The sequence below is a fragment of the Tachyglossus aculeatus genome, chromosome X1, assembly GCF_015852505.1.
Source record: "Tachyglossus aculeatus isolate mTacAcu1 chromosome X1, mTacAcu1.pri, whole genome shotgun sequence".
NCBI lineage: Eukaryota > Metazoa > Chordata > Mammalia > Monotremata > Tachyglossidae > Tachyglossus > Tachyglossus aculeatus.
This window is the reverse complement of record NC_052101.1, coordinates 24,520,194-24,547,793: the sequence shown is the minus strand read 5'-3', so window position 1 is coordinate 24,547,793 and position 27,600 is coordinate 24,520,194. Positions and strand designations below refer to the sequence as shown.

The 27,600-nt window shown below is 44.0% G+C and overlaps 1 protein-coding gene across 1 annotated transcript in view; it reads right to left on the bottom strand.

Annotated features, from left to right (window-relative positions):
- Positions 1 to 27,600, bottom strand: part of SLIT3 (slit guidance ligand 3) — a 625,600-nt gene that overhangs the window by 110,763 nt on the left and 487,237 nt on the right. The window contains exons 12-14 of the mRNA XM_038771676.1: positions 24,013 to 24,084; positions 17,613 to 17,684; positions 315 to 458 (exon numbers count right to left, since the gene is read on the bottom strand). Of these exons, the coding sequence (XP_038627604.1) occupies positions 315 to 458; positions 17,613 to 17,684; positions 24,013 to 24,084 (288 nt within the window). The remainder of the gene's footprint in view (positions 1 to 314; positions 459 to 17,612; positions 17,685 to 24,012; positions 24,085 to 27,600) is intronic.

Genomic DNA, 27,600 nt, shown 5'->3' with positions numbered 1-27,600 from the left:
ACTCACTTCCCTGTCCCAGGGTTTAATGAGCAGGAGTCTTGGCATCCAGCACAATTCAACCATCTCTCCCTCAGGGGTAAGGTTCATTCCACACATCCTTCAGAAAGCACCTGAGTGTCTCCAAACTATGACAGTGGCTGAAACTCCCACTTATTCTACACTATGGTGCTCCTTGTTCCCCTGTACTTCTGGTGAGAGGATGAGCCATGTGGCTCTGAAGTCTGAACATGGTGATCTTAATATCTGTTGTGAGGGAGTGAGTCTCTCTGGAGGCAACTGACTATCTGTCAAAAGCCATGGGCTTGGATACTTACAGAGTCTGGATTGACTGGAGAGGTGCAAACAACCCCTTGCTGATGGTCTGTAGTTTATTGTCATACAAAGATAGCAGGTTGAGATTATGCAGATCCTGAAATGTGTTCACCCTCAGGCAATTGATCTTGTTGGCATTGAGGAGCCTAGAGGCAGAGGAGAGATTTATAATTCATTAGTCTTTGGAATTCCCAAACAGTAAGGCTAAATTCTGCAGTGGACAACCAAGCTGCCATTATTTGCAATTTCAGTCTTTGGTTTCTGTTACTTTTAAGTGAAAAGTGTACTATTATCGAAGCCAGGAAACCTGAAGGGTTCATGGATGCTTGCCCAAGTGCATACAGAAACACACTTAAGCACGTACATACTCAGCAACACACATATGTAGTTACACACATATACAGCTATAACCTATCCATGACAATTCTGGAAATGTGGTTGGTGTAAATTACCTAGCTATCTTCAACTAAAAAAACCTTAAAACACATGTGAAAAATTGTCCCTTTAAAATATCCAGAGACCTGAAGCAAAGTACATTTTGGGGGCCTGAATACTGATATAATTTCTATTTATAAGCAAAGTGGATCCCCCTCACAAGCACGTAAAATAAAAACCAAAGATCAAGCAAGAATGAAAGTATATCTTTGGGGTACTACTAAGTTGGCAGGGGATGATTTTTGATTCCAAATATTCTCCAGGAGTACCCACCTCCTCCAAGTTCCCTGCAGGGCTTGCCATGGGAAAGCAGCAGGCTAGGTTGGAATAGATGAGGACTGTAGGAGTCTGAGTGAAAAGCTGAATCAATGAACTGGCATCAGATTTGTATATCAAGTTATTTCTGGTGTAAGACTTTTCTTCTTGAATTTTATCCTGGTCAAGCTACTCTACCCTGGATGTAATGAAGTGTAAGGAGACTTATGTACACTTCATACAGGTACCTCTGCACAGTAGGGAGGAGGACTGGTAAAACACAATTAGAGGGACTTTTTTTTTTGTCCTTAGCTGCAAGTCAGGTTTACCTAAATTCCCTACCATTGGCTTTAAGGCACTCAATTGGCTCTTCCCTGCCTATCTCACTTATCTCCTACTACAATCCACCCACACACTTTTCTCTTCTAACACCAACCTACTCTACCTCAATTTCATCTTACTTGCCTCCTACCCCTTGCCCATGTCCTCCCTCTGGCTTGGAACCCCCCTACCCTTTCATAGTTGACACATCACCAGTCTCCCCGTCTTCAAAGTCCTACTAAAATCACATCTCCTTCAAGGGGCCTTCCCTTTCTAAACCCTCACTTAAGTTTAAGCCCTATCTTCTATATTGCCTATACACTTGGGTTTGTTCCTCTTAGGAAATCTGATATTCACCTCTTCCCCAGCCTCACAGTATTTATGACCAAATCCACCTGTAATTTATTTTAATGTCTGTCTCCCTGTCTAGACTCTAAGCTCCTTTTGAGAAGGGATCATGCATACCTACTCTATTGTATTGTACTTTCCCAAGCACTTCAGTACAATGCTTTTCGACTCAGGAGGACCTGAGTTCTAATCCCAGCTCCACCACTTGTAAGCACATAGTAAGCACTTAACAAATATCATAAAAAATGCTTTGCACACAGTAAGCACCCAATAAATACCACTGATTGACTGATGGATTGATGAGAGACCGTGGAGTTTGTTAAAGAAGCTTCTCTCTGGTTTCAGTGAAAACGCACTGGAACTAAGACCAGGGATAAACCCAAGTTGCACTAGAAAATGAGGAAGATAGGGGATTGGCCAAGCTATGCTGGACCTATGGGTCTGACACCCAGAGATCTAACTGGCCCAACTGTGACTTTTATTTCTTGTACCTATATTAGTATCAGACATAAGGGCATAAACAACACCATTACTGGTTAGATCAATAGTCCATTAAACCCAGTATTCTGTCTTAAACAGAAGTTATGGGGTATTTAGAGGAAAAGTTTGATGGTTCCATCCTTTGACATCTTTGCTAATGGTTGAACCAGGCCTAACATTTCCCTTTATATGCACAACTTTTCTCCCGGTGGCCCATTCTAAGAACTTAAGTCTGCCTATACTGGGTCAGACTTGGAGCTCCCTGAAGACAGGGAACTGTTTCTCTTCTCCATCCCAATCCCCATATAATATAGTAGAGTGCTCTAAATCATGTGAGTGATCAGTAAAGGCCCTCACTGAATGGTCCTACAATCAATCAATCAATCAATGGTATTTATTGGGGGCTTACTGTGTGCAGAATAATGTACCAAGTGCTTGGGAATGTACACTACAAACAGAGTTAGTAGACATGATCACTGCCCACAAGGAGCTTACGGTATACAGGGGGAGACGGATACTAATCTAAATATATAAATTATTGATATGTACATAAGTGCTGGAGGGGACTGAAAGGTGTTCAATAAATACTCTAGATGATTCACTAATCCACATAACCTTCCCTTAACTGTGCAGTATTTGCATCCCCCATGAAGTCAGATGTTTCCATTAAAGGCACAAACCTGAATGTTGCATTTTAAAATTGCAAAGCTGGATGCTACTTCAAGTCCCCAAGGATAGATATGGCTACCTTTCTCATCTGCAGGTAAATTGCCTTCCCCTCCAAGGCAGCAGCACTCACCTTGCTTTCTAAGAAGTGTAACCTTTTCTTCAGAGAACATGTCTGTGAATTCTGCTGTATTGTATGCTCCCAAGCACTTAGTATACTGCTGTGCACATAGTAAGCACTCAGTATAAATACCACTGACTGATCACCCCAATCACTTTACTACTGGCACCAATGCATATTTTGTAAATGATGTGTATTTTTAATCTTCTCATTTTTTTAATTGGGTCTTAATATTTTCCACCTCTTACACTTGCTTCTGTTTACTCTTTATCTTGGCATTTGGCCTCTTCCGAGTGATTGTAAATTCAGCTCCCCTCTTCCAACTCATTGTAAATAAGCTTGTTCTTGGCAGGGAACGTATCTACCAACCCTGTTATATTGTACTCTCGCAAGCGCTTAGTATAGTGCTCTGCACACAGTAATTACTCAATAAATACAACTGATTGATGGATTTCCTGAAGGACTCTGTTTTGTTGTCTTTTTATAACTCCTCACCAAGGTTTTTGCACCTGGTGGCTTTTCGGTTGACCAACTCTCTCCTCCATTTTTTAATATCTGACTCTGTGTTTGTTGGGGCAGGGTAACAAAGTGGATTCCTGTCATGTAATGTTGCTGACATCATGGCTTAAAGAACCCCAGAATGGCTACTGAGCCCAAACAGGGCCTCAGAACTTCTGGTGAAGATAGCAGGGAGTGAACCACCTCCGGGTTGAGAGCCCTGTTAAGAGACTGGAATCTGGAACAGGTCCAGGATTTCTCCTTTCTGAGTAAGGATTCTGGAGCATTTGGACTCAACTAAGCCCCCTCAAATTCCCTCCAAGAACTCACTGGAACACTAGGAAGGGGGAAAGGTGGAAAGGGGGAAATCTGGAATGACATCAGCTCTGCGTTTGGTCTCAAAGTGAGAGTGATTCTGGTGAGTCCTGGAACTCTCAGATCCCTGTGGATACCCTGAGGCCATCTTGAATTTAGAAGTGATCCAAGGTAGGGTGGTATAACCTCAGGCTGTCATAGTGTCAGAGACTTCTCCATACTGGGAAATGTAACACAAAATATTTACTGGAAAGCCATGAGGGTATCTGAGTTGGAAGAAGGCTAATCAGGGGCTTAGTACAGGCACTCAGGTGGTACCCTGGCTGAATCACTGGTCTTGGACAGCTTGGAAAATTGATGGGCTGCTGGAGTGAGCTCTGAATAGGCATAGTAATAATAATCACATATGTTAAGCACTGTTTTTATGTGCCAAGCACTATAAAAAGTCCTGAGGTAGGTACAATATAAACAGATTGGACCTAATTCCTCATGTGGTTCAAAGTCTAAGCGGGAGGGAGGACAGGTATTTAATCCCCATTTTCCAGATTGGGAAACTGAAGCACTGAGAAGTTAAGTAATACAAAAGGTCACACAGCAAGAAATGGAGGAGCTGGGATTAGAACCTAGGTCCCCTGAGTCCCAGGCCCATGTTCTTTCCACTAGACTATGCTGTTATCTGAATACATGGGTGTGTATGTTTTTCCCTCATTTTCTTCCTAATTATTTCTTAGACATCATCTATTAATCCTAAGGTCACAAGCTATTCAATGTTAGAAAGAGCACTTAATTAGGTCAAAGGAATTGGAACCTTAAGCAGATAATTTTTGAGAAGGGTGGGAAGATTCAATGGTCATAAACACAATCTTCAAAAGAAGTTGAGAAAACAGTTGCCTTTTAAAAAAATTTAATAAGAGGTCTAAGGCAAGTTCTTCTGGGACGTTTTTAATGCTCATTTTAGATTAAAACCCTAAAGAAGAAGTCCTGGGAAAGAGCAGATATCTCTGTTCTTGTCCGGGGCCTAGGCCTGGTTGCTACCTCAGATGTTAACGCCAATCTTATAGCTACCACTGTGTCTTTCGTGGACTCCCTGGGGTAGTTCATCCTGACTCTGGAAGCCCTGCTCTGATTGAATTTACATCTCTGGAGCTGTTTCAGTGAGGCCTATCATCCTCATAACCCAGTTCAAAAGACATGGACCCTTGTGAGGCTGCACAGCAGAGCACACAATGTCCAGAAGACCGTGGAAATGAACTGCTAAATTGCTAAAAATAACTTTGCTTACAAAAGCAGAACCATTTGGCAGAGAGAAAGGTAAAGATAAGTTTCATTAAACTTGAAAGCATCCAGTTCTAATGACCAGCATTGGATAGCTGTCTTCAGACCGAAACATTACTCACTCCAAGGGCCCTTTGAGGACCTCTGACTCCTGTGTGCTTTTATCATCTCTTGGGGGCAAAAGCTCATAGAAGAACAGACATCTGTCCTCGTTCCTTCACTTGCCTGGAGTCAGGGGATGGGACCTGAGGATGTCTCCAGGATCCTTCTAGCTCTACGATTCTGCTGTTTGTCTCCAAGGAGAAAGATAACCGTAGTTTAGTCTGGCCAACTTGATCCTCTCTCTTACCTACCATCCTCAGACTAAGCCAGCATGCCAGTGTTCTGGGAGGACCACCAAATCTAGAAGGGCATCTTCTCATCCCAATAGATCTCTCTTTCCCTCTTTAGTTTCTCTCCACTATATCATACATTTCTGTAGGGGGCTAGTGATAAACATCTTTTCTTAATGCTCTGACCCCTCCTAGAAGTACCTGAGGAGTAAAAATCAGTGAGATGTACACAAAATTTCTCACCTGGACAAATGGCTAGTAATAGGCCAGCAGCTCATCTGCCCCAACAGCCCTTAAGTCTGCATATTGCATTAGAACCACTGCAGAGAGCACAGGGGCAGCACAAGGATTCGATCTATTGATGTAGAATCAGCAAATTCCTGCTTATCCCATGGGAAGAACATGATACAAACTAACCCGACAAACCCCCCAAAAGCATAACAAAGAAAGAACCTCTACCATACTTACCTACATAGGCAGAGTACAGTAAGGATGAACAGGATGAAACAATGGGAAACAACTGGTGTTTCAGAGACAGAGGAACACAGATGTGGCAACTTCCCCCCATCAATCTCATTCCCTGACACCAAGCAAGCCAGAAAGCAATGAGCAAACAACATCACTCACGTGTAAAGCTGCAGCCTTGAAACTTGAACATGCTCAAGGGGCTGCCTGGTGATTTCCAGGGTGATCAATCGAATCCAAAATCATTTCAAGCACCTTAATCAGATGAGGGCTGGGGGGACAGGGAGGCAGCACGGGGGAGATGGGCCCCATAAAGGCAAGCCACCGTGACTGTGGCAAGCTCTTTATCTGGATTACAATGGCACAGACAGGGAATTAAAACATCCAAGAATCTGTGAATTCTTGAAAAAAAAAGGGGGGGGGGGGGACCCTGCTCAGCTAGAACAAAGCCTCCAGCCTGAGGCTCATTTGTGTTCAGTGGGATAAGAGAATTATTCAGAAAAAAGACAAGCTGAGGGCTTCCTCAGCTCCACGAAGGGTGTTTCTTTTTGGATTGTGGTTGGCTATACCTGACCTTGAGGAAGAGCCTATCTGGTATTTAGAGAGGCATTTAGGAGTAGGCCTTATAGAGATAATTTACTTGGTGGGCACTATTGATGACATCTACTTCCTATAAATAGCCTAATTTACCTCCTTCCTGGTTGACTACTTCTGGATTTTCTGCCCCTCTTTGGGACAAGAACTTTCAGGCTGATGAAATCCTTGGGGCAGAAAAGACTTGGAGAAATCATCTCAGTCACCCACGCCTCTGGGCAGAACTAACCCAACTTGGTCTTTGGTGTGGGTCTCTTCTGTTCTTCTGCTTTTTTTCCCCTGCCTCTTCCGCTCAGTTCTGGGTGCCCTTATATTTTCCATTTACACACATTCATTCTCTTGTACAGCTCATTTGCTACCATGGCTTCAACTACCATCTCTATGTGGGTGATTCACAAGTCTTCCTCTTTAGCCCTGACCTCTGTCCTTCTCTGCAGCCTCACATTTCCTCCTGCCTTCAGGACATCTCTACTTGGATGTCCCACCCGCATCTCAAATTTAACATGTCCAAAACAGAAATCCTTATCTTTACACCCAAACACCGACCTACCTGTGATTTTCCCATCAGTGTAGACAGCACCACCATCCTCCCTGTCTCAGAAGCTCATAAAACTGGAATTATCCTTGACTCTTCTCTTTCTCATTCAACCCACATATTCGATCTGTCCCTAAATCCTGTCAGTCCAGTCTTTACAACATCCCTAAAATCTGCCCTTTCCTCTCCACCCTAAGTGCTATTTCACTTATCCAAGCACTTATCCTAGAGAAGCAGCATAGTGTAGTAGATAAAGCACAGGTCTGGGAGTCAGAAGGTAATGAATTCTAATCCCAGCTCCACCACTTGTCTGCTGTGCAACCTTGGGAAAGTCACTTAACTTCTCTGTGCCTCAGCTACCTCATCTGTAAAAAATGGGAAAAAAGAATGTGAGACCAATCCGGAACAGGGACTATGTCCAACCTGATTAATTTGTATCTACCTCTATGTTTAGAATAGTGCTTGGCACATAACTAAATAAGTGCTTAAAAAGTACCACAATTCTTCTTATTATTATCCTGTCTTGATTACTGAATCAGCCTGGTCGCTGACTTCCCTGGCTCCTGTCTCTTCCCACTCCAGTCCTTAGTTTGCTGCCCAGATCATTTTTCGAAAGAACATTTGGTCCATGACTTCCCACTCCTCAAGAACTTCTAGTGGTCCCATCCACCTCAATATGAAACAGAAAGTCCTTACCATCTGCTTTGATACACTCATTCAGCTCATCCCCTCCTATCTTACCTCACTGATTTCTTAATAATAATGATAATAATAATAATAATAATAATAATAATGGCATTTATTAAATGCTCACTATGTGCAAAGCACTGTTCCATGCGCTGGGGAGGTTACAAGGTGATCAGGTTGTCCCACAGGGGGCTCACAGTCTTAATCCCCATTTTACAGATGAGGGAATTGAGGCACAGGGAAGTGAAGTGACTTGCCCAAAGTCACACAGCTGACAAGTGGCGGAGCCAGGATTCGAACCCATGACATCTGACTCCAAAGCCCGTGCTCTTTCCACTGAACCACGCTGCTTCTCAACCCCTACTACAACCCCACCCATATACTTTAGTCCTCTAACGCCATCCTACTCAGGGTACCTCCATCTCATCTGTCTCACCACCTACACCTTGCTCACATCCTCCCCGTCATCTGGAACTCCCTCCTCCTTCATATCTGGCAGACCACCACTATCCCTACCTTCAAAACCTAATTAAAATCACTTCTCCTCCAAAAAGACTTCCCTGACTTAAGCTCTCATTTCCCCTACTCCTGCTTCCTTCTGTGTTGCCTATGCACTTGGATCTGTACCCTGTAAGCAGTCGATATTCATCTCCCTTCAGGCATTTATGGACATATCCAAAATTTAATTTATTGTCTGTTTCCTCTTGTAGACTGACAGCTCCTTGTGCATGGCAGGGTGGGGGGGAGGGTGTGTGTGTGTGTGTGTGTGTGTGTGTGTGTGTGTGTGTGTGTGTGTGTGTGTGTGTGTGTGTGTGTGTGTGTTTGTATGTGATATGTGCTTTCTATATGTCAAGCCTCATTCTAAGTGCTGGTGAAAATACAAGTTAATCAGACTAGATACAATCTTTGTCCCACATGGGGCCCACATTCTAAGTAGGTAGGTGACAGAACAGGTACTGAATCCCCATTTTGCCATTGAGGAAACTGAGGCACAGGGAAGGTAAGTGATTTGCCCAGCATTACACAGCAGGCAAGTTCAGGAGCCAGGATAAGAACCCAGGTCCTCTGGTTCCCAGGCCCGTGTTTTATCCACTAGGCCATGCTACTTGCTGTATTGTATTCTCCTAAGTATTTAGTATAATGTGCTGCATGCACTGCTTGATTCACTGATTCTTAAAAGTCACCCTCTACAGTAAAATCAGCATAATGGTCAATTTCAAAAGCCACATTAAAAGCTTCATACAGACACTGAAGATGCAAAAGGAACTTGAACTAGAACTAGGGGAGGAAGCTGTTTGACACCTCCAGCCTCGGAAGACATGGAAAACGTTTTTATCCTATTGATTAAGAGCCTGTGATATTCCCCAAGGGCTGAAACAGATGGGGATGAAGAAAGGAGAGAGACTCAGTTGAGTTAATGTATTGTTTACCACACTTGTGATTTCTACACAACTGAAAAGACAAACTAGTTCTCTGTCAGGGGAAATTAAGGTGAATGGCACACTTGAGAGTGGAAGTAGAATTATACAATTTCAAAAATTCACCTTTAAGCCTCAAATATTTAAAACATCCTACCTCCCTCTTCTTCTTGGAGTACTCTTGACTTCCACATACAGCACATGTCAAGAGGTATTAGCTCCCATACCACTGACTAAAAAACGATGATGTACCAGAGAATTAAGTTCCAACTCCAATGGAGAGAGCTTTGTTTTTGAGTAAAGAAAGACAGGAATAAAGAGGTATCAAACACCGTGAAAACTGAAGCAAACAGCAAGAAAGGTGCTGAGCCTGCATGAGGCCCTAAGAGACCCTTGAATATTTCGGGTCTCGATGTGACCTTGGTAACGTTACTACTCACTTATTACCACCTTTGCTTTGTCAGAGTGCCAGCCGGCAGAATTGCTTTGTGTGGAACTGCCACTTCTGATGGACTCAGAATCCTTGGCAAACTCTCTGGCCAGCTCCCTCATTCTACCCAGGAGACAGGTGTTTTTCATATTTGTTAAGCACTTGCTATCGGTGAAGCCAGGTACTAAGCACTGGGGTAGATATAAAATAGTCAGATGAGACACTGTCCCTGTCATACACAGAGCTCCCAATTTAAGTAGGAGGGAGAAAAAGTATTGAATCCCCATTTCACAGATGAGGAAACTGAGGCAGGGAGAAGTTAAATGATTTTACCAAGGTTATATAACAGGCAATTGGCAGAACTAGGATTAGAACCCAGGTCCGCTGATTCCCGGGCCCATGTATATGCACCAGGCCACGCTGCTTCTGGGTACAACTGTCCTCAATTTAAAGAAGGGAAAACCAGGGTATCTTTCAGTCTGGGCCAGAACTGACTTCCACAACTCTAGTTTTCCAAAACTCCAGACAGTTTCTAGAGGTGGGGGTAGGGGCGGGGGAGGGAATCTGAAAAGATAACACAGCCAGGAGGGAGGGACAGAGCAGGAGGGCTGAGATCTGCTTCTGTCCATGGATCTCCTGGCCTTCTAAATGCCTTCCTTGCAGTAACCTTGCTGCTTTGGCAGTTAAATGGGCATAGGAGAAACGCAAATCCTGGCAAACAATCAATCGATGGCATTTATTGAGGGCTTACTTATGCAGATCACTCTATTACGCACTTGAGAGAATACAATTGTGTTAATAGAAGCGATTCCTGTCCTCAGAAGCTTACAATCTAGCCAGGGAGACAGACATTAAAATGAATTAAAGGTAGGGGGAAGCAACTGAGTTTAAAGATCTGTACATAACTGCTATGGCGGGAGGGGGGAGGAGTACTTAAATGCTTAGGCATAGAAGACTCAAATGCAACTGGAAATGTTGAAGCAGCCATAGAGGGGAATATGGTGGAGAGATGAGAGATTAATCACAGAAAGCCTCTGGCAAAGATCTGACTTCAGAAGGGCTTTGAAGGTGGGGAGAGCAGTGGCCTGCCCCATGTGAAAGGGGGCGGAAGCTTCAGGATGGAGGGAAGCCTTGAGCAAGAGGTCAATGTCCAGATAAACCCAAATGTAACAGCATCAAGGGATGCTCTGAACACAGTCAGTGCTCAATAAATACCACTGATTAATTAATTTACCCATGGGCATTATAGTAGAGTTAAAAAAAACACACCCTGGGGAAAGAGTTATTAAAAACCCCAAATGACTGCCACATGAAAAATTGCTTCAGGAATTCCATCGCATAAATATGTTGCTTCAATGACACTGGGCTCTAGCCCTATTACATATTAATATTCTCCACAGTTGCCCTGCATATCTACTGTAAAATGGCAGCATTAGTTCTCATATATTTGTAATAACTGTCTGGCAAGGCAGAAACCGTATTCTAACCCTAGTCTCCTTCCATCCCTTTATTCTGCCTAAGATCAACACATCATCAGAAAAATGAAACCATGTTGTCATAACCATTTCATCTTTGTCAGATAAAGGTTGTTTGATTAAGAGGATGCATGGGCAGTTTAGGGCTCCTTCAATGGAGGATGCTGCACTCAGCCTGTTAGTAATACCACTCAGTAGAGACAGTGTCTGCTTTCCAAACACTATCTGAGAAACAGCTACCGGGCAGAATAAAACCAACACCATCTGCAGGCTGCTGCCAGACAGCTCTGGAGGGGCAATTTTGAAACAATACATAGTTAACATCCCGGAGTGGGGAATGTATTCCTCTTTTCCCTAAGAAGAGCTCAGCAACAACCCAGCATTCCGCATCTGCACAAACACATTGGCTCTCTTGAAGAGGAAAGGCCCCCATATCACTGGCCTTTTTGGCTGGGGATGGCAGTGAGAAGGCATTGAAGTCAAATGACATTTGGAAAATCTGCATCCCACCAGACTGATTGGACAAAATCCCCTTAAGTGAGGGGCAGAGAGAAATTCTTAAAACAAGAAAAAAAAATACAGCATTACTCCCTGCTCTGCTGCAGGGTAGAGACAACCAAGGGAACACAGTTCATGGCTAAACTCATTCTGGATGAACCTGGTGCTCCTGACAGAGACAAACCCTACTCTCCTTCTGGTTGCATACTACTTGCACATGACATGGAGCTAATCCTCAGACAACTAGTCAACTGCACCCCTGGGAAAGTAAGGGAAAAAGGGGAACCCTGAGGAGGAGGTCATTAGTCTTCAAAGATCACAACTTGAGAATTAAACTCAAATCCCATTAGTAGCAGGGAGAATGAAAACCTAAACCCCAAGGGAGGGAGACTGAGGAAGAGGTGTGGTCTCAGGGTTTCGTCATTAAAAAAATAAAAAGTTAAATGTGCAAGTACACTCAGCCAATGGGCATCATTAAATGAGCCAAATACAAGGCTCAAGACATTTACTCCTGTGATGCCCTTGCTTCAGTCCACTGCAATCCCACCTTTTGCAAATGATAGGTGAGAATAAAGGAAAGGTCCCCCAACTTTCGTCTCCTGAATGGAATGAAGTGCCCTACCTCCAATGCAATCTGCTCTGTGGGGTAGGTGACACTTTGCATCCTAAGGGCAACAGCCTCTTGTCTGGGAATCGACAAAGCAGGAGCTGATTTTTCAGAGCTCGAGCTGAAGGAGTGCGATCCTTGGAATGAATGGTTTCTGGATGACTCTTAAAGACAACTAACTAACTCACTCCACTCCTCCACCGCTGATCTCCTCACCGTACCTCGCTCTCGCCTGTCCCGCCATCAACCCCCGGCCCACGTCATCCCCCGGGCCTGGAATGCCCTCCCTCTGCCCATCCGCCAAGCTAGCTCTCTTCCTCCCTTCAAGGCCCTGTTGAGAGCTCACCTCCTCCAGGAGGCCTTCCCAGACTGAGCCCCTTCCTTCCTCTCCCCCTCGTCCCCCTCTCCATCCCCCCCATCTTACCTCCTTCCCTTCCCCACAGCACCTGTATATATGTATATATGTTTGTACATATTCTTTTTACTCTATTTATTTATTTATTTTATTTGTACATATCTATTCTATTTATTTTATTTTGTTAGTATGTTTGGTTTTGTTCTCTGTCTCCCCCTTTTAGACTGTGAGCCCACTGTTGGGTAGGGACTGTCTCTATATGTTGCCAATTTGTACTTCCCAAACGCTTAGTACAGTGCTCTGCACATAGTAAGCGCTCAATAAATACGATTGATGATGATGATGGGGCCAAGTGACCCACCCCCACCTTTCTCTCTCCACTCCTACCACAAGAGTAGATTTATTATTCCCCCCCCCAGGGCAATGACGGAGGTGGAGTCCCAGAATGCTAAACGTGGTTCACGTTTTGGTCCCAGGACAAAGGGAGCATTTTTCAAGGGGTTGTAGATCACTGGAAACCTGCTGAGAATGAGCACTGGTAAAGTGGCAGACATTTAGAAGGAGTCAGAAAGTCACCGGGGGTAACTGACAGTCACCGGGGGTAACTGACAGCACAGTCTTTACAGGAGCTCCATGAATCCTGCTGCACTGAAAACACACTGCACATATATGCCCAAGCAGTTCTTCGAATAGCAAGGCAGCAACAATCTCTCAGAAAAAAGGTCCTTAAACCGACACTGACAATATCGAGAAGGCCAAGAAGCACTAATTTTTCTCCAGGAAAGCTCAGGTGAGGGAGGGCTTCAGAGTAACTGTAGCTGAGCACTCTAATTGTCTCACCTGTCCCAAAATGGTTAAATTAAAACCCAACTTTGTCCTTGGGTTGGCCACTTTTCACCATCAGCTACTATTTGGGCGACAAACAAACAATAAGAAACAAGTAAACGAGTAACCAATCAATGAACTGGAATGGTTCCAGGATCTATAAATCCACCAGAGTTTCCTTGAAAATCCACAAGTGCACTCTTCCCATGAGCTAGAGGGGTCACACAGATTTCCTCAACAAAGTGATGAAAAATGAGCATGTTAGACACAGGAGAAACCCGATTAGTTTCCCCTACTCTTTGTTGTATAATCTCTTTAAACATGAGAGGCCTGAGCATGACATCCCATCATGCCTAAGGACGGGGCACTGGGGTGTGACTGCAATAATAGTCTCTGAGAATGTTTGCTTTCATATAAAGAGATTACTCAGACCTGTAAAGATTGAGGAACCAACCAGCTCTGTACATTATCTGCCATTCACAGGACACGAATGCCAATTTGGTGTCTCAGTAGGCTGGCTCTGCAGATTTAGTTATGAGGAATTGGGAAGAGGTGCTGCCTGCTTGCTTATCTGTCAAACAGCTACTGATAAAATGAGCAGGAGGAGTTAGGTTTTGCCTACCATTCTGTGACTGGCATGTTTCTTGGCAAACTTTCAGATTCCTGAAAGGTCTTGTCTATCGTCCAAGAAAACTGAAAGACAGGTGCCTAAGGTTGCCTTAATTTATTCCAGCCCCAAGACAGAAAAAGATTAGCTTAAGGCCTCCTGGAATGGCTGTAAAATTGACTGTGGCTAACGTTTACATGAAAACTTCCACCTCAAATTGATGCACTCCCCACTTGAGTGAGTTTCCTATGCACGCCATGCAATCAATGAGAGCTAAACGAATGCTATTTATTCCCCTGGTGGAACTGTTTAAGCACAGCTTGCAGCTGCCCATCAGAAGAGGAAATTACAGTTGCAATGACATGCTGACCGACTTTCCTGGTTTAATGCTGGACTGTGTTCTAGGAAATCGGCCTGAGGCATACATCTGCTTCAAGAGAGGCCACAAATCAGATGAAGCCAACTGGGCCAATAGGAGTCACCCTGTTACCATCCTCACAACCACAGGCGTCTCTGGATTTGGGCACGCGAAACCCTCGAGAGGCCAGGGGAGCCCTGACCCATTTAGGTTACTCAGGGTAGGGAAATTGAATATGATACTAAAGCCTGCCATAAGAGAGTGTCAGCCCACAGGACTAGAGAAGCAGCGTGGCTCAATGGAAAGAGCATGGGCTTTGGAGTCAGAGGTCATGGGTTCGAATTCCGACTCCACCACATGTCTGCTGTGTGACCTTGGGAAAGTCACTTAACTTCTCTGAGCCTCAGTTACCTCATCTGTAAAATGGGGAATAAAACTCTGAGCCCCACCTGGGACAACTTGATTATCTTGTAACCCCCCCAGCGCTTAGAACAGTGCTTTGCACATGGTAAGCGCTTAACAAATGCCATCATTATTATTATTATTATAATGTGGGACAGGGATTGTGTCCAACCTTATTAGCCTGTATCTACCCCAGCGCTTAGAACAGGGCTAGGCACATAGTAAGCGCTTAACAAATACCATCATTATCTCGCCTTGGGTGTTGGCCTTTCTAGGGGTTCAGAGGGCCCTCTAACTAGCCCTGCCATAAGAGTCCTTTTTCCTTTCTTCTAGCCCAAACCTTGAAAGAATTGGCCTTTTACTGAAAAATGTAGATGTGTTACCTATTGACTTAGAGACAGACGAGCAGAGGAATTTTGGAGAATGTCCAAGGCCAGAAATGCAAACAGACACTTGCAGCAAGCTAGGACCAACTCTGAAACTTGAGCCATTCTATTGCTCCAAATGCTGGTATTTGCGGCACTGCAGTGGGTAAGCAGGACAGAGTGATGTCTCATATTGGGTTGGGGAGGGGAGGAGTGGCAGACTCCTGAGAAAGGGTGACGCAAGGACAGAAAAACACAGTAGAGTGACCGCTTCACAATTTCAGGTTCTGCTCCTTCTTTCCCAAACAACCTGTCCCATCTCGGCATCACAAAAGACCTTCCCACAGGGCCCCAGAACCAGTCCCCTTCAGGCCCAGCACCCTGTTTGGCAATGTACCAATAATTTGAAAGAGAAAAAAAGAAAACAAACAAAAAAACCCTATTCCAGTCAAAGCTGAGGAAATTACACAGACTAACAGGGTTTTCTAATCTGAGCCTTCTTATCAGTGTGTCTCCAGTCTAATAAGAAGAAATCCAATCTAAACCTTTCTGAATGCTAAATTAGATCTAATCAAGGCCTGCTTTCCAACTGCTCAATAGCAGGTCAAAAATCCAGACACACTACTTGAGTTTTTGTGTGTGTGTGTGGTTTTCAGAGCCAGTGGGAGTGGGGTTCACCCCAGTCAGAACTCTGGGTAGGTGTTTCTTTTTCCTTAGCCTGGCCACTCAATCTGATCTTTTCCCAAACGCTATTTTAAGTGTAGTATAAGTTCAAGAGATTTCCAAAGCATTTAAGAGCCCAAGAGTCCTACTGGCCTTAGAATGGCACCCCATTCTTTGATGAACGGAAAATGTCTTCCCCACCTCAGTTCTGTTCTATGCAGTCATGTTCCCACATCTGTAGTTAAAATGTCAACTTGGATCCTCAAGAATCATTATATCACTGAACGCTACATTTACTCTTCTTCATAGTGATTGATGGCCCTAGAGAACCAGGAGGCATCACCTACAATTCTTTCGCTGCTGGCAAGGATCCTCACCAGTAATTCACCCAGACAAGAACACAGTCATTGTGAACAACGTAAGAGGTTCTGTGAAGAATGGGGCCCTCTCTATGTATCTGTTCATGTGTGGAGGCAAAAAAGAGGGGGGAAAGAGCTGAAGAAGTGAAGTTAGAAATGGATTTGAAAATTCTGTCTCTTGGCTTCTAGCTCTTTTAGAAACTGATCTGACTGTCACAATGACAAAGTTGTTGTCAAACAAGGAGGTCTCTGAACTTTAGGACAGCTTCATCTCTTGAGAAACTCTAGTCAGTTTCGAATCCTGGATCTCTTCCTTTTCAGTCTCCCAACTCACCCTTAGAGAAAGAAGGCAGCTACATGCAGCAAGGGGAGGTCCGAAGAACACATTGTATGATGGAATAAAAGCATCATACCGTATTTTAAAGTATTTGTTATTTGAAATTTCAGATTTACATTCACAGCTTCTACTCTTTTAAATTTGGTAGTTGCCCCTCTTGCTTTTCCCAAATTAATTTCATGTGAAATGAGTGATCTTGGAGTTCGGTAGACTTGCCGGCAAACACAACGGATGGTGCCACTGACTTCCCCACAATCAGATGCATTTGGTAACACCAGTCACCTTCAGCCATGCCTGATCTCTGATGGCCACTGACAACCATACACTTAAATATATGAATTTATACATCTAGTCTTGAAAACATATACCAGTGGGTATTTGTAGAAACTGAAGAGTTTTGAATAATAGTGGGAGGCTGGAAATTTGAGGCTGTGAGTTCCCATTCAGGTTCTGTCCCTAACTTGATGACATTCAGCAAATCACTAAATCTTTCTTAGCTCTCCACAATACAGAAATAGCAAGACCAGTTCCCCTCCTGGCAGTGTTATTCAGACTAACACTGGGCACAGGATACATGTATAAAGTGCCATATAAATGCAAAGGAAGGACAATCATTTTAAATTTAGCACATTGTAAAAAATAGAAGCAGGATCCTACACTCCTGCTCTTCTTCTCCACACAAACTATCTTAAACACAGGATTGAAGGAGCTTATCCTTGAAATATCTGCACTTAGTGGTCAATGAAAAACAAATTTGAATGTGATGCAGGTTGTAAAGTTATATAGGTAATAAATGACTCTTCTATGAAATGGACTAGAACTGCTTTCCTTTTTGGCTCTCTGCCACAATCAGATTATGTTTTCCCTATGTAACTATGTATCCTTCAATCCCAAACCTTAAAAGTCCATCAGTTTGGCTTTGTTTTGTTCCCCCATCATTCTGGTCAGAAACATTTCAGGTCTCAAGATCTCATTTAAGTTATCTGAATAGCATTGGTCTCCACAGAAGTGCCTGCTCCTCCTGCATCAAAGTGTGGATTCCCAGGCTGGGCCATAGGAGCAGGACTCCTTGGGAATGCACCTCAGCTTCCCTTCCCAAATCTCTGTCTGACTCCTTGCCATGTCAGGGATTTCTCTCATGAAAGGGACAGGTTTTGGATGGCTCAGCATGATTTTCATGCACTACAGAATGGGTCAGCAAGGGCTCTTTCTCAATCAAAGCCAGAACTGCCCCAACAAGACTATAAGAGGGCAGACAAAGGGATCTTACTCACAGCAACTGCAGAGACACCAGCCCATCAAACAGCCCCTTGGCAATCTCTGTGATCTTGTTCCCATACAGCACTCTGAAAGAGACAGAAAGACAGACAGCAGTTAGCACCTGCTTTACTCTCACAATTGCACACTGCAATTGTCACCTTTATTGATCTCCTGCCCCATGCCCCCTAGGTGGGTATTTCATTTAACCATCCAACTCATTCTTTCCAGCTGGGCACACAATGTCTGTGGACACATTCTGATTCAGCTTTCTGTGTTGCTTGCTGAGAAGTGGTTTAATATAGGAATTGATTCTAATAATCTTCACTCCTTTTCAACCCCTTCCATGAAATGAAGTGAAGCCATAGTAGCCATGGGCTGGCTGGGGGGAGGGCTGGGGTGAGAGGAATGAAGCAGTCTCTAGTCTATTTGACTGTTGCTTTGAGCCAAGATTTGGCCACTAGGGTCTAAGCTGGATACAACCTCAAACTAACTCAGGTCTGAGACCTTTTTGAGGATGTAAAATGGGACCAAGAAATGTGTCCTGAGCTAATAAGGCTCAAGAGGACTTTTCATCAGCCCATTTCTCAATAACCAATAATCCCGAGGCAACATTAATAAGAGAATTAATCAGAGAAGCAGCATGGCTCAATGGAAAGAGCACAGGCTTGGGAGTCAGAGGTCATGGGTTCAAATCCCAATTCTTCCAACTGTCAGCTGTGTGACTTTGGGCAAGTCACTTGATTTCTCTGTGCCTCAGTTACCTCATCCGTAAAATGGGAATTAAGACTGTGAGCCCCACGTGGGACAACCTGATCACCTTGTATCCTCCCCAGCGCTTAGAACAGTACTTTGCACATAGTAAGTGCTTAACAAATGCTATTATTATTATTATTATTAATAGTTAGGGCATTTTCAAAGTGCTTATACTACATGCCAAGCACTACACTAACCACTGGAGTAGTTGAAAGACAATGACGTTGGACACAGTTCCTGTCCTACTTGGGGTTCATAATAACGAGGAAAATGCTCACAGGAGTGTCTGGAACATAACTCCCCTCTCCACCACTCTCTGCATGGACAAACTGATCAAAAGTGGGAAAGTTTCTGTGAAGTTAGCTTAAATAGTCACGTTTAGGGCAAAGAAATGTTAGGGGAAATCCAAACGTGAGCCAAGGGGCTGCCATTTCCCTTCACTTCCCCATCTCATTCAGGCCCACAGCTCTTCATTTTCTATCAGCATTTCCAGAGTATTCATTGGCTGCACTGGTGCATGCTGCACTTCACCGTCCCACACTGACAGAACTCTCTGTCAGATGCCTCTGCTTCTTCAGGAAGATTTCAGAGTGGCCTATTGAGAAACAGTGTCACCCAATGGATGAAGCACGGACCTGGAAGTCCGATGGACCTAGGTTTCAATCTAGACTCCACCACTTGTCTGCTGTGTGACTTTTGGCAAGTTGCTTAACTTCTCTGGGCCTACGTTCCCTCATCTGTAAAATGAGAAGTAAGACTGTGAGCCCCACGTGGGACATGGATTGTGTCCAACCTGACTGGCTTGTTTCTACCCCTGATCTTAGAACAGTGCCTGGCACATATTAAGCACTTAACAAATATCATTAAAAAAAGTTTCCGTTTTTACTTGCTGGGAAATGTGCAGGTTGTGACTAGGGCTTGGGAGAGACCAAGGCTACAGTTTTCCTCAAAGTCCTTGAAACCATCAATGGTTGTTGGAAAGACCTTGGGCTAGAGTCTATCCCTCAAACTTTGCTACTGTGTGTAATAAATAAATAACACAGCCTATGAAGAGCTTCCTTTCTATGGTATTTGTTAAGTGTCTTCTAGAATGTGAGCCCACTGTTGGGTAGGGACTGTCTCTATATGTTGCCAACTTGTACTTCCCAAGAGCTTAGTACAATGCTCTGCACACAGTAAATGCTCAATAAATACGACTGAATGAATGAAAGCGTCAAACTCTGTCCTAAGCACTGCAATAGGTGCAAGTTAGTTCGGACATGGTCTCTCTGCCGCATGGGGCTCACAGACTAAGTAGGAGGGAGAACAGGTATTTAATCCTCATTTTACAGATGAGGAAACTGAGGCACAGAGTGAGGTGACTTCACTCAAGGTCACACAGCAAGCAAATGGCAGAACCCGGAATAGAATGCTGGTCCTCTCACTCCCAGGCCTTTGCTCTTTCCATTAGGCCACTGCTTCTCCCTTGTAGCATCTCCAATTTTTTCAGACCTCCCAAGCTTCCTCAGAGCTCAGCTGGGCTGTGATTGATGGATTGATTGATTGATTGAGATGGTGCCTTGGGAGTTTGGGAATATGTCTAGGTTCATCGATTATGTTCGACTAAGGATATGATCCCAAATACAGTGAATTCCTTAAATGTAATCAATCAATTGTATTTACTGAGTACTGACTGTGGGAGAAGCACTGTACTAACCACTTTTACCTGAGGTTGTCAGTGCAACTACAGCTCCTTGGAGTTAGGCTCACACCATCTCTGAAAGGATTATGATCTCCCCTTTGCCTCCTCCAATCTCTAATTACTATTGCTGCTCCAAAGCATTCTGGAATTGCTCTCTAGTCCCTGTTCAAATTCCATGAACCCTCCAGTAGGAGTTCCAACATCATACCGTTGGGGAAAGGGCAGAATGGAGTGAGTTACACTACAGTGAACCATCTCTCTTCACTGGGATCAAACTACACTCACCTTGTGTATTTGGTCTGTCTAATCCAGGTGACAGGTAGACTGAAGGCAGGGTAAGGCCTAGCAATCAATTACACTCCCCTAAATGCACAGAACAGTCCTCTGCACATAATAGATGCCAAAAAAATAATAGAGTAGCAGTGGATAGAGCACAGGCCTGGGAGTCAAAAGGACCTGAGTTCTAATTCTGGCATGTTTTAATCCTCCAGTGCCTCAATCAATCAATCAATCAATCGTATTTATTGAGCGCTTACTGTGTGTAGAGCACTGTACTAAGCACTTGGGAAGTACAAGTTGGCAACATATAGAGACAGTCCCTACCCAACAGTGGGCTCACAGTCTAAAAGGGGGAGACAGAGAACAAAACCAAACATACTAACAAAATAAAATAGAATAGATATGTACAAGTAAAATAAATAAATAGAGTAATAAATATGTACAAACATATATACATATATACAGGTGCTGTGGGGAAGGGAAGGAGGTAAGATGAGGGGGATGGAGAGGGGGACTAGGGGAAGAGGAAGGAAGGGGCACAGTCTGGGAAGGCCTCCTGGAGGAGGTGAGCTCTCAGTAGGGCCTTGAATGGAGGAAGAGAGCTAGCTTGGCAGATGGGCAGAGGGAGGGCATTCCAGGCCCGGGGGATGACGTGGGCCGGGGGTCGATGGCCGGACAGGCGAGAACAAGGCACGGTGAGGAGATTAGAGATTAGCGGCAGAGGAGTGGAGGGTGCAGGGTGGGCTGCAGAAGGAGAGAAGGGAGGTGAGGTAGGAGGGGGCGAGGTGATGGACAGCCTTGAAGCCCAGGGTGAGGAGTTTCTGCCTGATGCGCAGATTGATTGGTAGCCACTGGAGATTTTTGAGGGCTCCTGCCTCCACTTGTCTGCTGTGTGAACTTGGGCAGGTCACTTAACTTCCTAAGCCTCAGTTAACTCATCTGAAAAATGGGGATTAAGGCTGTGAGCCCCATGTAGCATTTGGACTGTGTCCAACCTAATTAGCTTGTTTCTACCCCAGTACTTAGTACAGTGCCTGGCACAAAATAAGCCCTAATAAGTACCCTAAAAGATTAAAAAAGGAAATACCACTGATTGATATGTCTGTAGTCTTAGCTTCTTCCTGCTAAGAACTCTGTCAGCTTGAGGGAACTTTAGACTGTGAGCCCACTGTTGGGTAGGGACTGTCTCTATATTTTGCCAGCTTGTACTTCCCAAGCGCTTAGTACAGTGCTCTGCACACAGTAAGCACTCAATAAATACAATTGATGATGATGATGGATGGATGAAACTCTATGAGGTCCACTCACAATGTGACTTGACCCTGCTTTTACAACCAAAGGGAAGTATGGGGAGAGATATGCAGGAGAGAGAGAGAGCCAAACAAAGAACCAGCCAGGAAGCTGAGGCCTTAAGACTTCCTGTCTCTAGAACAAAGCCAGGACCCAACGGGGATCCTGCTAACAGTCTCCATTGTGACTTGAATAATGCAATGGTAGCAACTGTGGTCTTTGTTAAGTGCTTACTATATGCAAGGCAATATACTAAGAACTGAGGGAGGTACAAGTTAATTAGGCTGGACACATTCCCCATCTCATACAGGGCTCACAATCTTATTGGAAGAGAGAACAGATATTGAATCCCCATTTTACAGATGGGGAGAATGAGGCAGGAAGAAATTAAATAACATGTCCTAGATCATACGGCAGGCAAGTGGTGGAGTCAGGAATAGAAGCTAGGTAACCTGACTTCCTGTCTAGTGTTCTATCCATTAGACCACACTGCTTCTCAACAAGGACATTTTCCACTAGTCTTTAAAAATGAAGATGGCCTGAACATCCAATTCCCCTCTCTGATTCTGACTCATAGGCATTAATCCACCCAGAAGGGGAATAAAATTGTAAAAAGGTGCAATAAAACCAACACTTCCCAATTTCAAATACCACCAGAAGCAGGAAGTAAGTGTTCTCATATCTTTGTTCAGCCTACGGGGGTGTTTCATTAATGTTTCAGCAAATTAATGACTAAATAAAAGTCAGTGTTATGGCTCAGGCACTCATTTGAAATTCAGATTGATGTTAATCAGACACCAAGCCAAAAACACCGACTGTGACGGTCTGCCCACTATTTCATTGTTTGTGTCAATGGATCAAAACAGAAAGCTGGAGGGGTGGGGACAAGGAGGAGAGATGGACCCACCACAGGAACATATTTTCCTACAGCCCCCAACTTGAGGGAGGATATTTTTTTCTGAAATCTAGAGTCCACTGTCCGGGCCTTTTTTAGGGTCTACCCCACCCTCCATACACCCTCACACACCTCTCCCTTTCTCTCTCATTTTCCAACAGCCTGCGGGAGTCAGGGATGTACGGCACTACCATCCTTCCCATCTCACAAGCCCGCAACCTTGGTGTCATCCTTGACTCTGCTCTCTCATTCACCCCACACATCCAATCTGTCACCAAAACCTGCCGGTCTCACCTCCACAATGTCACCAAGAACTGCTCTTTCTCTCCAACCAAACCGTTACATTGCTAGTTCAGTCTCTCATCCTATCCTGACTAGATTACTCAATCAGCCTCCGTTCTGATCTCCCATCCTGCTGTCGCTCTCCACTTCAGTCTATACTTCACTCTGCTGCCCGGATCATCTTTGTGCAGAAACACTCTGGGCGTGTCACTCCCCTCCTCAAAAATCTCCAGCGGTTGCTTGCCAACCTTCGAATCAAGCAAAAACTCCCCACTTTCGGCTTCAAGGCTCTCCATCACCTCGCCCCCTCCTACTTCACCTCCCTTCTCTCCTTCTACAGACCAGCCCGCACATTCCACTCCTCTGCTGCTAACCTCCTCACTGTGCCTCATTCTCACCTGTCCCACCTTCGACCCCTGGCCCACGTCCTTCCTCTGGCCTGGAATGCCCTCCCTCCACACATCTGCCAAGCTAGCTCTCTTCCTCCCTTCAGGGCCCTGCTGGGAGCTCACCTGCTCCAGGAGGCCTTCCCAGACTGAGCCCCTCTCCTCCTCCTCCTCCCCTCCCCTCCCCATCACCCCCCTCCCTGTACCAGCCACATACCAGCCGACAGGATGGAACACTTGCCCCAGTGAGAGGACTTGATTCAAGTTTGATTGTATTGGAGGGTTTGGGGTGGCTAGTACAGCAGATTGGAGAATTGGCAACTGTGAGTCAATAGTGGGAGTGGCATTTCTCTGGCCCTAAAGAGAGAGGAGGTCAGAGGCTTTGGGTGGGGCTTCCCCAAAGTAACTTCTGAAGGCCAGTCTCTAAACCACTAGGGGAAATGAAGTTTGATCCTTCATAGAGGAAATTGAAACTAAATCCTTCACTTGATGGGGAAGAGACGGAAGTAGGGGGAAGATCAGCAGGCAGGGATTCAAACTCAGCAAACTTTCCACTAAGCGTGAATTTTCTGCGAGACTTCGGGAAGAGGGAGAACTTATATTAGTGATGAAGATACACTGGAGTTAGAAGCAAATAACCAGGAAACCCGCAGGACATTTAGTCAATAAAAGAAATGCATTTGGGTGGTATAGATATTCTACAATAAAATTTCTCCCCTCAGAAATATTTGTTTCTTTAGAAAGTTCTCATGGCTATCTGTGGGAACGTGAGGCTATAATAAATGTCCTTTGAAACAATTTAGATGCTTTCTTCCCCAATCCTCATTTCTCTAGGATTCACAACTTACAGTGAGGTGAGAGACTTCAGGCCCTGGAATGCATCTGAAGCGATATCCGATATCTGATTCTTGCTTATGTCTCTGAAAAACATCAGAAGGAACAATCTCAAAACATGGACAGTTTGGCGCAAGATTATCATTTACTGAAACCACCAGATAATACCAAAGTGTTTTTTCCCCATCATTCTGAGCCAAGTCCAAGCTACCCCACAGAACATTAAAAAAGCAAACCCCTAGGTAAGAGTAACCCCAAAACCATTTGGAAATGGTGGTTGCTGTTTTTACCTTGTGGGAAGAGAGGTCATCAGTGTTTAGCAATAAACTTTCGTCATTTAGCCCCAACATACACACAGGGTATTAATGAGTGGTGACTCTGGTGAGACCCTTTTGATATCCAATACAATTGGCCTGAAATTTTGCAGTTTATTATTTATTACTCTCGGCACCTGCCAATAGCTGCAGGGTTGGGATGGGGAAGGCTGAGCAAAATGGAGCTGGGGAAGGTGTGGTAACAGCTACAGCAGAGTGAGAAATGGCCAGAAGGAGCTGGCCTAAAGACCATATGTTAGCTATGTCCTACCTGATTACCTTGTATTTACCCCAGAGCTTAGTACAGTGTGGGCAAACAATTAACAAATACCACAATTATTATTATTATTGTTATTATTAAATGATATTGGACGAGAAGCGGCAGGACAAACAAGGTAGGGATCGTCTCCATATGTTGCGAACTTGTACTTCCCAAGCACTTAGTACAGTGCTCTGCACACAGTAAGCACTCAATAAATACGATTGAATGAATGAATGAATTGAGGGAGTCTATTGGTTCCTTTCCTTCCCACTCACCACCTTCCAAACCTGACCCAAGGTGAGGAAGTTGTCTACCCTACTGCTCTTTCCCAGAGCTCCTCTGGGCCAGCTCCTCCTGCTGATTTTGGAGGAACAATAGCTCAGAATCTGCTTGTTAAGAAAATCCTTGTGCATGAGCAGGGATTTCTGATAACCCACCAATATGCTTTCTGTATTAATAGAGTGCATTTTTAAGATTCTCAAGCCCATAATGATGCTGATGAAATTGGAGACATTGGATCCCTGTGGACTAGTGGATGGAGCATAGGCCAGAAGTCAGAAGGATCCCACTTGTCTGCTCTGTTACTTGGACAAGTAACAGCTTCCTGTGGCTCAGTTACCTCATCTGCAAAATGGGGATTAAGATTGTGAGCCCCATGTTGGGTAGGGACCGTGTTCAACCTGATTAGCTTTAATCTACCCCAGTGTCTACAACAGTGTCTGGCACAGTACTTCCCAAGCGCTTAGTACAGTGCTCTGCACACAGTAAGCGCTCAATAAATACGATTGATTGATTGATTAACAAATACCATAAAAAAAATAAAACCCTGGGAGAGATGATGTACATCTGAAAAAGTCCCCAATCCAAGTTTGGCTGTAAATGTGCAATTGTGGCCATTAAAGGCACCGTGCTAGAGAATTAAAGAATCAATAATGCTGCTTTGAAAGGTGAGCAGAATGCTCAGAAGATTACTGGAGTTGCTGCTGTTAATAAGTGCAATATTTGTTGTGTTAACTATGTGTCAAACACTATGTTAAGCACAGTGTGGAGCAAAACAGAACAAACAGAATGCCTGCCCTATGTTGGGCTCACAGTTTAAGGGGAAGGGAAAGCAGGTATTTAAGTCCCATTTTACAGATGAAGAAAAAGAGACACAGAGAAGTCAAGTAATTTGTCAGGGGCACACAGCACACTGTTGCTTCTCTCACTTTTGGTGTCTATGGTAGCCCTTGGTACTTGACACACTTGACATATATATGCATAAGACATTTATATGAAGTGACTTGATACTGGATCCTCAAATCCTTTTTTAAAGTTAGGGTTAAATATACCCTCCACAGGTTCATGGCCCCAAGCCAAAATTTTACTTCCGTGCATTTGTGTGATGAATTATTCATATATCCGATAGACTGGGAGCTTGGTACAGGCAGGAATTGTGTCTTCTACCTCTATTTTACTCTTTTAAGTACTTAGTATAATGTTCTGCATTCAGTTGATACTCAGTAATATTACTCATTGATTGACATCCATCCCCAATCATCAATAAAAGTGGCATGTATTTTGGCAGGCGATATCTGGAAATTTTGGTTATGTTCAAACAACTCTATAAAGAGTTTGGTGCTTTCTTGGAAAACTGACACTTGGATTAGTTTTAGCTATCTACTGTGCAAGCATCATCATTTTGATCACTACAATATTAAGTTCTGACCTTATTATAGTATAATACCTGCCTCCCAACTGTTGACTAATACAGTGGGATCCAAATGTTTCCACCACAAGGAACTGATTTTATCCTTAATTTTTTTTTAGCTACAGTTTAGTTAGCACTCTAACTTTAAAGAAAACAATCCACCCCGAAGAATCTGGTCATTTATTCCTAGCCAAATAAATAGCCAAACAGTCGTTAGTTTCTGGCCTCTCACATCTGCCCAGAGGCATAAGAGACTGACTAATGATCCTATGCCTACCACTAAAGTAAAAGCACTTTACTACCATCATTACTGCAAGGGATCTAACAATGACAAATAGCAACAAAAAGAAGGGAAAATTTCCATATGGATCTAGATAGGCTCAATATATCTGTTCCAAAATCTGACAAGCTGACTGTCATGGGAGATTTCAATTCATGGGTGGGTAGTGATGTTGAAATACGGGAAAAAAAAATCATTGGACTTTGTGGAATTGGAGAGCTAAATAGTGATGATCTCTTTCTGCTCAAAAAATGTGTCAAACATTAGCTCATAATCCCCAACACTATTTTCTGACTCCCAAATCAGAGAAAAGCATCATGGGAGCAACCAAGATCTAAACACTGATATCTCGTAGATTATACCATCACCTTTCAGTGGGATTTGAAAGCTGGCTAGACAACTGCAGTCCTACAGGGAGCTGTACTTGTCTGAGTGTCGACTCATGTGCTCAAACTCAAGTGACAAATGCAACCGATGCTTTGAAAAACAGTGTCTGAACCATCAAAAGAAGGATACATATTACACTCCTGGAGAATAACAAAACCAGCCAGGCAGTCTGGAACAGCAAGGAACTCCAGTTACAAGGAATGACAATAACAGAGAATAGAGAGAGGTGGTTCTCCAAGTGACCATCAGGGAGACACATGATGATGATGGCATTTGTTAAGCGCTTCTTATGTGCCAAGCACAGTTCTAAGTGCTGGAGTAGATACAAGGTTATCAGGTTGTCCCACATGGGGCTCACAGTCTTAATCCCCATTTTACTGATGAGGTAACTGAGGCACAGAGGAGTTAAGTGATTTGCCCAAAGTCACACAGCTGACAACTGGCAGAGCTGGGATTAAAACCCATGACCTCTGACTCCCAATTCTGTGCTCTTTCCACTAAGCCACGCTGCTTCTCTATAAAGACAGGCATGTAGAAAATGGCTGGAGGATTTACAGAATTCCTGGAACAAAGCAAGAAATTTAACAAAACCTTGGAGCTCATGATTTTCATAAACTGGAGGCCTACAAACTGGAGGCCTACAAAACCTAGGGATAGAACATATCAATC